This window comes from Tachypleus tridentatus, chromosome 3 (assembly GCF_004210375.1).
Source record: "Tachypleus tridentatus isolate NWPU-2018 chromosome 3, ASM421037v1, whole genome shotgun sequence".
Taxonomy (NCBI): Eukaryota; Metazoa; Arthropoda; class Merostomata; order Xiphosura; family Limulidae; genus Tachypleus; species Tachypleus tridentatus.
Window position 1 is genome coordinate 55918287 of NC_134827.1, and position 16579 is coordinate 55934865.

Consider the following 16579-nt stretch of genomic DNA (forward strand, 5'->3'; position numbering starts at 1 on the left):
AGAACCTTTGGTATCAGCTAGACAACATGTACACAGTAATCAAACCTTTGGTATCAGCTAAACAACATGTACACAGTAATCAAACCTTTGGTATCAGCTGTACAACATGTACACAATAATCAAACCTTTCATATCAGCTAGACAACATGTACACAGTACACAAACCTTTGGTATCAGCTAGACAACACGCACACAGTACACAAACCTTTGGTATCAGCTAGACAACATGTACACAGTACACAAACCTTTGGTATCAGCTAGACAACATGTACACAGTAATCAAACCTATGGTATCAGCTAGACAACATGCAAACAGTAATCGAACCTTTGGTATCAGCTGTACAACATGTACACAGTAATCAAACCTTTGGTATCAGCTAGACAACATGTACACAGTACACAAACCTTTGGTATCAGCTAGACAACATGTACACAGTACACAAACCTTTGGTATCAGCTAGACAACATGTACACAGTAATCAAACCTTTGGTATCAGCTAGACAACATGTACACAGTAATCAAACCTTTGGTATCAGCTGTACAACATGTACACAGTACACAAACCTTTGGTATCAGCTAGAAGACATGTACACAGTAATCAAACCTTTGGTATCAGCAAGATGACATGTACACAGTACACAAACCTTTGGTATCAGCTGTACAACATGTACACAGTAATCAAACCTCTGGTATCAGCTAGACAACATGTACACAGTACACAAACCTTTGGTATCAGCTAGACAACATGTACACAGTAATCAAACCTTTGGTATCAGCTAGACAACATGTACACAGTAATCAAACCTTTGGTATCAGCTAGACAACATGTACACAGTAATCAAACCTTTGGTATCAGCTGTACAACATGTACACAGTACACAAACCTTTGGTATCAGCTAGAAGACATGCACACAGTAATCAAACCTTTGGTATCAGCTGTACAACATGTACACAGTAATCAAACATTTAGTATCAGCTAAACAACATGTACACAGTAATCGAACCTTTGGTATCAGCTAAACAACATGTACACACTAATCAAACCTTTGGTATCAGCTGTACAACATGTACACAGTACACAAACACAAACCTTTGGTATCAGCTAGAAGACATGTACACAGTAATCAACCCTTTGGTATCAGCAAGACAACATGTACACAGTACACAAACCTTTGGTATCAGCTGTACAACATGTACACAGTAATCAAACCTCTGGTATCAGCTAGACAACATGCAAACAGTAATCGAACCTTTGGTATCAGCTAGACAACATGTACACAGTAATCAATCCTTTGGTATCAGCTAGACAACATGTACACAGTAATCAAACCTTTGGTATCAGCTGTACAACATGTACACAGTACACAAACCTTTGGTATCAGCTAGACAACATGTACACAGTACACAAACCTTTGGTATCAGCTGTACAACATGTACACAGTAATCAAACCTCTGGTATCAGCTAGACAACATGCACACAGTAATCGAACCTTTGGTATCAGCTAAACAACACGCACACAGTAATCGAACCTTTGGTATCAGCTAGACAACATGTACACAGTACACAAACCTTTTGTATCAGCTAGACAACATGTACACAGTAATCAAACCTTTGGTATCAGCCAGACAACATGTACACAGTACACAAACCTTTGGTATCAGCTAGAAGACATGCACACAGTAATCAAACCTTTGGTATCAGCTGTACAACATGTACACAGTAATCAAACCTTTGGTATCAGCTAGACAACATGTACACAGTACACAAACGTTTGGTATCAGCTGTACAACATGTATACAGTAATCAAACCTCTGGTATCAGCTAAACAACATGCAAACAGTAATCGAACCTTTGGTATCAGCTGTACAACATGTACACAGTAATCAAACCTTTGGTATCAGCTAGACAACATGTACACAATACACAAACCTTTGGTATCAGTAGACAACATGTACACAATACACAAACCTTTGGTATCAGCTAGACAACATGTACACAGTAATCAAACCTTTGGTATCAGCTAGACAACATGTACACAGTAATCGAACCGTTGGTATCAGCTAGACAACATGTACACAGTAATCAAACCTTTGGTATCAGCTAGACAACATGTACACAGTAATCAAACCTTTGGTATCAACTAGAAAACATGTACACAGTAAGCAAACCTTTGGTATCAGCTAGACAACATGTGCACAGTACACAAACCTTTGGTATCAGCTGTACAACATGTACACAGTAATCAAACCTCTGGTATCAGCTAGACAACATGCACACAGTAATCGAACCTTTGGTATCAGCTAAACAACACGACACAGTAATCAAACCTTTGGTATCAGCTAGACAACATGTACACAGTAATCAAACCTTTGGTATCAGCTAGACAACATGTACACAGTAATCAAACCTTTGGTATCAGCTGTACAACATGTACACAGTACACAAACCTTTGGTATCAGCTAGAAGACATGTACACAGTAATCAAACCTTTGGTATCAGCAAGACGACATGTACACAGTACACAAACCTTTGGTATCAGCTGTACAACATGTATACAGTAATCAAACCTCTGGTATCAGCTAGACAACATGCAAACAATAATCAAACCTTTGGTATCAGCTAGACAACATGTACACAGTACACAAACCTTTGGTATCAGCTAGACAACATGTACACAGTACACAAACCTTTGGTATCAGCTAGACAACATGTACACAGTAATCAAACCTTTGGTATCAGCTAGACAACATGTACACAGTAATCAAACCTTTGGTATCAGCTGTACAACATGTACACAGTAATCAAACCTTTGGTATCAGCTAGACAACATGTACACAGTAATCAAACCTTTGGTATCAGCTGTATAACATGTACACAGTACACAAACCTTTGGTATCAACTAGAAGACATGTACACAGTAATCAAACCTTTGGTATCAGCAAGACGACATGTACACAGTAATCAAACCTTTGGTATCAGCAAGACGACATGTACACAGTACACAAACCTTTGGTATCAGCTGTACAACATGTACACAGTAATCAAACCTCTGGTATCAGCTAGACAACATGCACACAGTAATCAAACCTTTGGTATCAGCTAGACAACATGCACACAGTAATCAAACTTTTGGTATCAGCTAGACAACATGTACACAGTAATCAAACCTTTGGTATCAGCTAGACAACATGTACACAGTACACAAACCTTTGGTATCAGATAGACAACATGTATACAGTGCACAAACCTTTGGTATCAGCTAGACAACATGCACACAGTAATCAAACCTTTGGTATCAGCTAGACAACATGTACACAGTAATCAAACCTTTGGTATCAGCTGTACAACATGTACACAGTAATCAAACCTTTGGTATCAGCTAGACAACATGTACACAATACACAAACCTTTGGTATCAGCTAGACAACATGTACACAATACACAAACCTTTGGTATCAGCTAGACAACATGTACACAGTAATCAAACCTTTGGTATCAGCTAGACAACATGTACACAGTAATCAAACCTTTGGTATCAGCTAGACAACATGTACACAGTAATCAAACCTTTGGTATCAGCTAGACAACATGTACACAGTAATCAAACCTTTGGTATCAACTAGAAAACATGTACACAGTAAGCAAACCTTTGGTATCAGCTAGACAACATGTGCACAGTACACAAACCTTTGGTATCAGCTAGACAACATGCACACAGTAATCAAACCTTTGGTATCAGCTAGACAACATGTACACAGTAATCAAACCTTTGGTATCAGCTAGACAACATGTACACAGTACACAAACCTTTGGTATCAGCTAGAAGACATGTACACAGTAATCAAACCTTTGGTATCAGCTGTACAACATGTACACAGTAATCAAACCTTTGGTATCAGCTAGACAACATGTACACAGTAATCAAACCTTTGGTATCAGCTAGCAACATGTACACAGTACAAACATGCTGTACAACATGTACACAGTACACAAACCTTTGGTATCAGCTAGAAGACATGTACACAGTAATCAAACCTTTGGTATCAGCAAGACGACATGTACACAGTACACAAACCTTTGGTATCAGCTGTACAACATGTACACAGTAATCAAACCTCTGGTATCAGCTAGACAACATGCAAACAGTAATCGAACCTTTGGTATCAGCTGTACAACATGTACACAGTAATCAAACCTTTGGTATCAGCTAGACAACATGTACACAGTACACAAACCTTTGGTATCAGCTAGACAACATGTACACAGTACACAAACCTTTGGTATCAGCTAGACAACATGTACACAGTAATCAAACCTTTGGTATCAGCTAGACAACATGTACACAGTAATCAAACCTTTGGTATCAGCTGTACAACATGTACACAGTACACAAACCTTTGGTATCAGCTAGAAGACATGCACACAGTAATCAAACCTTTGGTATCAGCTGTACAACATGTACACAGTAATCAAACCTTTGGTATCAGCTAGACAACATGTACACAGTAATCAAATCTTTGGTATCAGCTAGACAACATGTACAGAGTAATCGAACCTTTGGTATCAGCTAGACAACATGTACACAGTAATCAAACCTTTGGTATCAGCTGTACAACATGTACACAGTACACAAACCTTTGGCATCAGCTAGAAGACATGTACACAGTAATCAAACCTTTGGTATCAGCAAGACGACATGTACACAGTACACAAACCTTTGGTATCAGCTGTACAACATGTACACAGTAATCAAACCTCTGGTATCAGCTAGACGACATGTACACAGTACACAAACCTTTGGTATCAGCTAGACAACATGTACACAGTAATCAAACGTTTGGTATCAGCTAGACAACATGTACACAGTAATCAAACCTTTGGTATCAGCTGTACAACATGTACACAGTACACAAACCTTTGGTATCAGCTAGAAGACATGCACACAGTAATCAAACCTTTGGTATCAACTGTACAACATGTACACAGTAATCAAACCTTTGGTATCAGCTAGAAGACGTGTACACAGTAATCAAACCTTTGGTATCAGCAAGACGACATGTACACAGTACACAAACCTTTGGTATCAGCTAGACAACATGTACACAGTACACAAACCTTTTTGGTATCAGCTAGACAACATGTACACAGTAATCAAACCTTTGGTATCAGCTAGAAGACATGTACACAGTAATCAAACCTTTGGTATCAGCTAGACAACATGTACACAGTACACAAACCTTTGGTATCAGCTAGACAACATGTACACAGTACACAAACCTTTGGTATCAGCTAGACAACATGTACACAGTACACAAACCTTTGGTATCAGCTAGACAACATGTACACAGTAATCAAACCTTTGGTATCAGCTGTACAACATGTACACAGTAATCAAACCTTTGGTATCAGCTAGACAACATGTACACAGTAATCAAACCTTTGGTATCAGCAAGACGACATGTACACAGTACACAAACCTTTGGTATCAGCTGTACATCATGTACACAGTAATCAAACCTCTGGTATCAGCTAGACAACATGCACATAGTAATCGAACCTTTGGTATCAGCTAGACAACATGTACACAGTAATCAAACCTTTGGTATCAGCTAGAAGACATGTACACAGTACACAAACCTTTGGTATCAGCTAGAAAACATGTACACAGTAATCAAACCTTTGGTATCAGCTGTACAACATGTACACAGTAATCGAACCTTTGGTATCAGCTAGACAACATGTACACAGTAATCAAACCTTTGGTATCAGCTGTACAACATGTACACAGTACACAAACCTTTGGTATCAGCTAGAAGATATGTACACAGTAATTAAACCTTTGGTATCAGCAAGACGACATTACACAGTACACAAACCTTTGGTATCAGCTGTACAACATGTACACAGTAATCAAACCTATGGTATCAGCTAGACAACATGCAAACAGTAATCGAACCTTTGGTATCAGCTGTACAACATGTACACAGTAATCAAACCTTTGGTATCAGCTAGACAACATGTACACAGTACACAAACCTTTGGTATCAACTAGACAACATGTACACAGTACACAAACCTTTGGTATCAGCTAGACAACATGTACACAGTAATCAAACCTTTGGTATCAGCTAGACAACATGTACACAGTAATCAAACCTTTGGTATCAGCTGTACAACATGTACACAGTACACAAACCTTTGGTATCAGCTAGAAGACATGTACACAGTAATCAAACCTTTGGTATCAGCAAGATGACATGTACACAGTAATCAAACCTCTGGTATCAGCTAGACAACATGTACACAGTACACAAACCTTTGGTATCAGCTAGACAACATGTACACAGTAATCAAACCTTTGGTATCAGCTAGACAACATGTACACAGTAATCAAACCTTTGGTATCAGCTAGACAACATGTACACAGTAATCAAACCTTTGGTATCAGCTGTACAACATGTACACAGTACACAAACCTTTGGTATCAGCTAGAAGACATGCACACAGTAATCAAACCTCTGGTATCAGCTAGACAACATGCACATAGTAATCGAACCTTTGGTATCAGCTAGACAACATGTACACAGTAATCAAACCTTTGGTATCAGCTAGACAACATGTACACAGTAATCAAACCTTTGGTATCAGCTGTACAACATGTACACAGTACACAAACCTTTAGTATCAGCTAGAAGACATGCACACAGTAATCAAACCTTTGGTATCAGCTGTACAACATGTACACAGTAATCAAACCTTTGGTATCAGCTAGACAACATGTACACAGTAATCGAACCTTTGGTATCAGCTAGACAACGTGTACACAGTAATCAAACCTTTGGTATCAGCTGTACAACATGTACACAGTACACAAACCTTTGGTATCAGCTAGAAGACATGTACACAGTAAGCAAACCTTTGGTATCAGCAAGACGACATGTACACAGTACACAAACCTTTGGTATCAGCTGTACAACATGTATACAGTAATCAAACCTCTGGTATCAGCTAGACAACATGCAAACAGTAATCGAACCTTTGGTATCAGCTAGACAACATGTACACAGTACACAAACCTTTGGTATCAGCTAGACAACATGTACACAGTACACAAACCTTTGGTATCAGCTAGACAACATGTACACAGTAATCAAACCTTTGGTATCAGCTAGACAACATGTACACAGTAATCAAACCTTTGGTATCAGCTGTACAACATGTACACAGTAATCAAACCTTTGGTATCAGCTAGACAACATGTACACAGTAATCAAACCTTTGGTATCAGCTGTATAACATGTACACAGTACACAAACCTTTGGTATCAACTAGAAGACATGTACACAGTAATCAAACCTTTGGTATCAGCAAGACGACATGTACACAGTAATCAAACCTTTGGTATCAGCAAGACGACATGTACACAGTACACAAACCTTTGGTATCAGCTGTACAACATGTACACAGTAATCAAACCTCTGGTATCAGCTAGACAACATGCACACAGTAATCGAACCTTTGGTATCAGTTAGACAACATGCACACAGTAATCGAACTTTTGGTATTAGCTAGACAACATGTACACAGTAATCATACCTTTGGTATCAGCTAGACAACATGTACACAGTACACAAACCTTTGGTATCAGCTAGACAACATGTATACAGTGCACAAACCTTTGGTATCAGCTAGACAACATGCACACATTAATCAAACCTTTGGTATCAGCTAGACAACATGTACACAGTAATCAAACCTTTGGTATCAGCTGTACAACATGTACACAGTAATCAAACCTTTGGTATCAGCTAGACAACATGTACACAATACACAAACCTTTGGTATCAGCTAGACAACATGTACACAATACACAAACCTTTGGTATCAGCTAGACAACATGTACACAGTAATCAAACCTTTGGTATCAGCTAGACAACATGTACACAGTAATCAAACCTTTGGTATCAGCTAGACAACATGTACACAGTAATCAAACCTTTGGTATCAGCTAGACAACATGTACACAGTAATCAAACCTTTGGTATCAACTAGAAAACATGTACACAGTAAGCAAACCTTTGGTATCAGCTAGACAACATGTGCACAGTACACAAACCTTTGGTATCAGCTAGACAACATGCACACAGTAATCAAACCTTTGGTATCAGCTAGACAACATGTACACAGTAATCAAACCTTTGGTATCAGCTAGACAACATGTACACAGTACACAAACCTTTGGTATCAGCTAGAAGACATGCACACAGTAATCAAACCTTTGGTATCAGCTGTACAACATGTACACAGTAATCAAACCTTTGGTATCAGCTAGACAACATGTACACAGTAATCGAACCTTTGGTATCAGCTGTACAACATGTACACAGTAATCAAACCTTTGGTATCAGCTAGACAACATGTACACAGTAATCAAACCTTTGGTATCAGCTAGACAACATGTACACAGTAATCAAACCTTTGGTATCAACTAGAAAACATGTACACAGTAATCAAACCTTTGGTATCAACTAGAAAACATGTACACAGTAAGCAAACCTTTGGTATCAGCTAGACAACATGTGCACAGTACACAAACCTTTGGTATCAGCTGTACAACATGTACACAGTAATCAAACCTTTGGTATCAGCTAGACAACATGTACACAGTACACAAACCTTTGGTATCAGCTAGACAACATGTACACAGTACACAAACCTTTGGTATCAGCTAGACAACATGTACACAGTAATCAAACCTTTGGTATCAGCTAGAAGACATGTACACAGTACACAAACCTTTGGAATCAGCTAGACAACATGTACACAGTACACAAACCTTTGGTATCAGCTAGACAACATGTACACAGTACACAAACCTTTGGTATCAGCTAGACAACATGTACACAGTAATCAAACCTTTGGTATCAGCTAGACAACATGTACACAGTAATCAAACCTTTGGTATCAGCTGTACAACATGTACACAGTACACAAACCTTTGGTATCAGCTAGAAGACATGCACACAGTAATCAAACCTTTGGTGTCAGCTGTATAACATGTACACAGTAATCAAACCTTTGGTATCAGCTAGACAACATGTACACAGTAATCAAACCTTTGGTATCAGCTAGACAACATGTACAGAGTAATCGAACCTTTGGTATCAGCTAGACAACATGTACACAGTAATCAAACCTTTGGTATCAGCTGTACAACATGTACACAGTACACAAACCTTTGGCATCAGCTAGAAGACATGTACACAGTAATCAAACCTTTGGTATCAGCTAGACAACATGTACACAGTAATCAAACCTTTGGTATCAGCTGTACAACATGTACACAGTAATCAAACCTCTGGTATCAGCTAGACGACATGTACACAGTACACAAACCTTTGGTATCAGCTAGACAACATGTACACAGTAATCAAACGTTTGGTATCAGCTAGACAACATGTACACAGTAATCAAACCTTTGGTATCAGCTGTACAACATGTACACAGTACACAAACCTTTGGTATCAGCTAGAAGACATGCACACAGTAATCAAACCTTTGGTATCAGCTGTACAACATGTACACAGTAATCAAACCTTTGGTATCAGCTAGAAGACATGTACACAGTAATCAAACCTTTGGTATCAGCAAGACGACATGTACACAGTACACAAACCTTTGGTATCAACTGTACAACATGTACACAGTAATCAAACCTCTGGTATCAGCTAGACAACATGCAAACAGTAATCGAACCTTTGGTATCAACTGTACAACATGTACACAGTAATCAAACCTTTGGTATCAGCTAGACAACATGTACACAGTACACAAACCTTTGGTATCAGCTAGACAACATGTACACAGTACACAAACCTTTGGTATCAGCTAGACAACATGTACACAGTAATCAAACCTTTGGTATCAGCTAGAAGACATGTACACAGTAATCAAACCTTTGGTATCAGCTAGACAACATGTACACAGTAACCAAACCTTTGGTATCAGCTAGACAACATGTACACAGTAATCGAACCTTTGGTATCAGCTAGACAACATGTACACAGTAATCAAACCTTTGGTATCAGCTAGACAACATGTACACAGTACACAAACCTTTGGTATCAGCTAGAAGACATGTACACAGTACACAAACCTTTGGTATCAGCTAGAAAACATGTACACAGTACACAAACCTTTGGTATCAGCTAGACAACATGTACACAGTAATCAAACCTTTGGTATCAGCTAGACAACATGTACACAGTAATCAAACCTTTGGTATCAGCTGTACAACATGTACACAGTACACAAACCTTTGGTATCAGCTAGAAGACATGCACACAGTAATCAAACCTTTGGTATCAGCTGTACAACATGTACACAGTAATCGAACCTTTGGTATCAGCTAGACAACATGTACACAGTAATCAAACCTTTGGTATCAGCTGTACAACATGTACACAGTACACAAACCTTTGGTATCAGCTAGAAGATATGTACACAGTAATTAAACCTTTGGTATCAGCAAGACGACATTACACAGTACACAAACCTTTGGCATCAGCTTGACAACATGTACACAGTAATCAAACCTTTGGTATCAGCTAGACAACATGTACACAGTAATCAAACCTTTGGTATCAGCTGTACAACATGTACACAGTAATCAAACCTTTGGCTATCAGCTAGACAACATGTACACAGTAATCAAACCTTTGGTATCAGCTAGAGACACACATGTACACAGTGTACACAAACCCTTTGGTATCAGCTGTACAACATGTACACAGTAATGGTATCAAGACCTTTGGTATCAGCTAGACAACATTTACACAGTACACAAACCTTTGGTATCAGCTAGACAACATGTACACAGTAATCAAACCTTTGGTATCAGCCAGACAACCCTGTACACAGTACACAAACCTTTGGTATCAGCTAGACAACATGTACACAGTACACAGTCATCGAACCTTTGGTATCAGCTGTACAACATGTACACAGTACACAAACCTTTGGTATCAGCTAGACAACATGTGCACAGTACACAAACCTTTGGTATCAGCTAGACAACAGGTACACAGTACACAAACCTTTGGTATCAGCTAGACAACATGTACACAGTAATCAAACCTTTGGTATCAGCTAGACAACATGTACACAGTAATCAAACCTTTGGTATCAGCTAGACAACATGTACACAGTAATCAAACCTTTGGTATCAGCCAGACAACATGTACACAGTACACAAACTTTGGTATCAGCTAGACAACATGTACACAGTACACAAACCTTGGCATCAGCTTGACAACATGTACACAGTAATCAAACCTTTGGTATCAGCTAGACAACATGTACACAGTAATCAAACCTTTGGTATCAGCCAGACAACCTGTACACAGTACACAAACCTTTGGTATCAGCTAGACAACATGTACACAGTAATCGAACCTTTGGTATCAGCTGTACAACATGTACACAGTACACAAACCTTTGGTATCAGCTAGACAACATGTGCACAGTACACAAACCTTTGGTATCAGCTAGACAACAGGTACACAGTACACAAACCTTTGGTATCAGCTAGACAACATGTACACAGTAATCAAACCTTTGGTATCAGCTAGACAACATGTACACAGTAATCAAACCTTTGGTATCAGCTAGACAACATGTACACAGTAATCAAACCTTTGGTATCAGCCAGACAACATGTACACAGTACACAAACCTTTGGTATCAGCTAGACAACATGTACACAGTACACAAACCTTTGGTATCAGCTTGACAACATGTACACAGTAATCAAACCTTTGGTATCAGCTAGACAACATGTACACAGTAATCAAACCTTTGGTATCAGCTAGAGAACATGTACACAGTACCTAAATCTCTAACTTCAGCTAGATAACATGTCTACAGTGGTCACACCTTTGGTATCACCTAGGTTTACTCTTAAAAGGCTCACAGAATACCTTCCAACTATTAGCTTTAACTTTTTATTTTAAAACAAATTTATTTCATGACAGAAAAGAATAATAATAATATGTCCAACTTTAACCAAAAGACGTATATTGAACGTCTGTGTATTTCAGATTCACTAAATATGGTGGAACATATATTAAAATAAAAATATAATTGTGCACATGCAGGCTCTCAATACATCCTGCCCATCAACATTCTTCTCGCCATTGTTTTAAGAACACACATACAGAAATAGATTTTAGACACATCCAACATTTATATCAAGAACAGTATTGAAGTCAGAGAGGTGAAACTGTTAAATCAGAATTTGTTAGATTTCACAAACAAAACAGAATCTTACTGATATTACACTATCCATAATCAAAGGGTTAACACAAAATCAACAAGTATTTTGTATACTCTCTGTTCATTTTACTACCCCTGTAATATAAGTTTACTTAATTGATTTGTCTTGAAAAACACCTGTGTTTAAATACAATTTATTGAATTCTAAAGACAAATCAAAGCGCACGCCGTGATTTTTTTGACTTACAATCAAAACTTAAACTACTTTATTATGAATGTATACAAATAAATTTAACATAAAAACATGGTTAATAAATCAGTTTTAAATCTTCAATTTCACCCTAGTGTGAAAATTGGGACACTTCTTCTCTAGGTATGTCTATTTCTAATTTATTCTCTACTCCTCTGATTGGTATGAAATTTAACACAAATTATTCATTTTCATATTGTTGTCACTCAGGAAAAACATTATTTTTATAGACTTCAATTTTATTTGGTTAAGTGACCATAAAACAGAAAATTAAAACTTTCTTGACATGTCCACCCATCACATCCCGCCTTTCACAAATAGCCAAGAGTTTTCTCTGATGTTTACTACTACATTATTTATAACCAATAGAAAATCAGAATTATCCTACACTAAAATGTATTTCTTACCTCTTTCACAAAATATTTTTTCTCAACTGGCAATGCCATCTATTGGTGTAAATGTAGAGCTTGGCACCACAGTGCCATCTCCCATTTCTGCATACCCATGCAGCAGTTCTCCACTAACAGGAGCTAAACTCCACTCCTATTATAGTCAGCTCTCTCTTCACAACTGAAGTTGTTAATCATTTCAAGATTGGTCAGAAGACCAACATCATATATCATCAAAAGTGAGAAGGATGGGTGGGAAATGTGAGATGACGCAAGTATCTATTGGAAATACATTTTCAGTCAGGGAAACGGTAACTTCCAATACAATATCTTGATCTACATTGAACTGGTGAAGGGTTCACAAGGATTACCACCTTTTTGGAAGTGCCTAAAGAGAGAACAGGAGGTGTGGAACCAAAAGAAAACACATCACACCTCAGCAAAAGATCGTGACGACACCTGATGCAGGTTTACTCTGTTTTTATGACTTATAAAAAGACTCAAAAACATGAAGTAATCTGACAATTTGTACAACTGATGAATGGGAATTCTGGGTGTCAAATGTCTAAGGCACAACAGACCGTAGTGGTAGTTCAACTTCATCCAATATCAGGAATAATCTGGAGTGGTACATAAGTTCTTTGGTACATAAAGGATCACCTACCTCTTCACCTCAAAATGGAAAATGGTAATAAAGAGGAACTACCACACCAAAAAACATTTCTGCTTGCCTGGATTTCTAAAACAACCAATATCAGATCAGTTGGGAACTGACATCTAGCAGAAGATAGGAAGACAGACTGCAGCAGTAGTCATTTATTATTAAGTCTGCAGAAGGAAGAAAATACCAACCAGCATACATGTAAGGACATACTTAACCAAGACATCTCCGAGCAACTCTGGACACACAGGGAATGTATATCCAGAGGAGAATGTTTCAGTTTGAGGGGCAAACTGTAATAACAGATACACATGCAATACACCATCAATGCCTGCAAAATGCCACCACCCAACTCTCTCAACTGAGTAGTGCAATTTGTCACTCAGAAGGACAGGCCTCCATAGCCCACCACCCAGTGGCTACAGATTGATAAGGACTTCCATACTCCATTAGAAGAAAAGGAGGAAGGAATATGTTGGAGAGTCCAGAAGAGTACCTCACCACACACAGCACAACTAGTGATAGCAGTATCTTACTTTGAAAAGCAGAGCATCTGACATATGCAGCAATCTCTGCCTATTTTACTTTTGTTGGTAGATGATTGTACGGTCCAGGAAGATCATACTTATAAAACAAACAAAAACCACTAGAGAGAACTTCTTGCAGTCCTACAAAACACGAAATCTTTATAGTGTGCATGAACCAAACCTGCAACATAACAGTTAAGTCAAAGAGAACAATAGAATGGAGATAAGTGGCATGTGTTGAAAAGTTGCACTGAAATCGGGCAGCAGTAGTTGAGAAATGCTATTTTGTAAGAGAAGGAAACATATCATATTGAAGCCAAAGTTTTAATCTATCAAATTCCATACCATATTGTTTTCTGTACACAGAATTGTCAATTTTACTTTTACTACAAGCTTTATTTCCACAAGAAACACATCAATCAGCTTTGCTGAATTTTTAACAATAATCACTGCATATTTAGAAGGCCAGACAAATTGCAACAGTTATAGGAAATTGTCTGCTTCTTTGGATGTTATTATCCTTTGTTCTCAGGTGAATTATTTAGTTAGTAAACAGTTGTTTAGTGTGTTGGTACTATTAGCATAAAAAAAGCATTTAATTTCAAAGACTCAACAGTGTCAAACATTTATTTTAATGTATACGCTTGTTTCGGTTTAATGGACGTAACATATATTGTTAAATATGTATTGTGCAAGACCTGCTTGTTTGTTAAAGTTTTAGGAGATTCTGAAGAGTAAAATCAACAATACATGTTTTATGAAAGCACTTGCATATCTTCAACATTGTTGGACCAAATAAACTTTTGATAATCTTGCCTTATAGTTTATAAACTGACATGCCAAGAAACAGCAACAGCATATAGTTTGGTTGCTACAGTCAGTGTACTACAAGCCTTGGAAGCTATAATTGTGATAAATGTTTACTTATCGGAAAACTACAGACATTTGACCAGGAACGCTTACAGATCTCAAACAATACAAACTTTGGAGAATTAACTTCAGATGTTAGTATTCCAATAATGACATTGGATTTTGTCGTCACTGACAAACTTGCATATGCTTCAAGCCCTCAAGAGAAGTGTACCCTACATCAACAGAGTATTAATTCACTCTCTGTGAACGTCGACATAAGATTCAGTTCCTGACCAGATAGAAGACCTAGTTTTGTTTATGAGTTTGTAAAACTCTTATACCTAAACTATTATTTGTAATAGCTATATTATATTATATTATATTATATTATTATAAGCTATACTGCTGTTTGTAAGAGGTAAGAGAAAATAACAGATAAAACATAAAAATTACGAAATTTATTAAGAAAATTTTAAAGATTAACCAAATCACTCTGCACTCAAATCTTTGACTCCAATAAGTTCACAGAAAAGGCTTTAGTGAAAATACTTCATTAAACAATTCTGCTTTTGTCTATGAAAGCTGCAAAATCTTGTAAAGGTACAGTCGCTTACGTGATCAGTCGTTACTGTATTAAAACTGTAAAGGGTAATAGGTACACAGCACGTATCAGTCGTTACTGTATTAAAACTGTAAAGGTTAATTTGGGGTCACAATCTCAACAAAGCCCATAGCAAGAGAATTAAAGTACAGCAAAGATAAAATTTAATAAATTGATATGTTTTAAGTCATGCTTCAAATCAGTTGTCCATTTTGATTATTTTCAGGTAAAATAGTCAGCATCAACGTTTCTATTTTTCAGGGTGAATGATATTCACTGTCAATCCAATAGCTAAAACAAACAAAGGAATAGGGTAACAAGAATGTGGTTTAAAGACCTTTTGTCTGTTTAATATTTGGTAATAAAACTAAATTGTTACTCACTGGTAGTGATGGTACTCTTTCATCAATGACTAAAAGATGAAAAGAAGTGGCTACAAAGTGCTGATGAACTTCCAGTGGATGTTGCTGCATCACCATAACATTTTCATCAGACAAGAGGCTACGGTTATCTACAGCATTAAATATCATGAGAGGGATAGAATTCTGTGAATGAAAACAAAATTATATATTTTATTTGGATTTCCTTGCACTAACAACTGATGAGAGATAAGATCGAGTATGATTTTTTTGTGGTAATGTTTTGTCTCATTCTTTCACCATGACACTGATAAAAGTAATAACAATAAAAGTTACAGACGGTTGAAAATTGTGAGATTTGTTGCGTTTACTACAAGTTCTGTCCTACAGAGTATGGTAAATAGTTTTGGAAAATATATTAAAAAAGATACATTTATGTGAGATTCATAATAAAATGACCTAAAATAGACCATGGAGCACGCCAATTTTACCAGTATGTGTCACTGAGCATGTCTGTTTTACAAGTATGTACCAGTGAGCATGTCTGTTTTACCAGTATGTACCACTGAGCATATTTGTCTTACCAGTATGTACCACTGAGCATGGAGTATTCTGTACATGCCTTGAACATGTGTCACTTTTACCAATACAAATGCAATAGTCTG

General features: G+C 37.5%; 1 protein-coding gene across 1 annotated transcript in view; it reads right to left on the bottom strand.

Moving 5' to 3' along the window:
• LOC143245868 (TATA box-binding protein-associated factor RNA polymerase I subunit C-like) overlaps positions 1-16579 on the bottom strand; it is a 34144-nt gene that overhangs the window by 17198 nt on the left and 367 nt on the right. The window contains exon 3 of the mRNA XM_076492124.1: positions 15939-16100. Within this exon, the coding sequence (XP_076348239.1) occupies positions 15939-16100 (162 nt within the window). The remainder of the gene's footprint in view (positions 1-15938; positions 16101-16579) is intronic.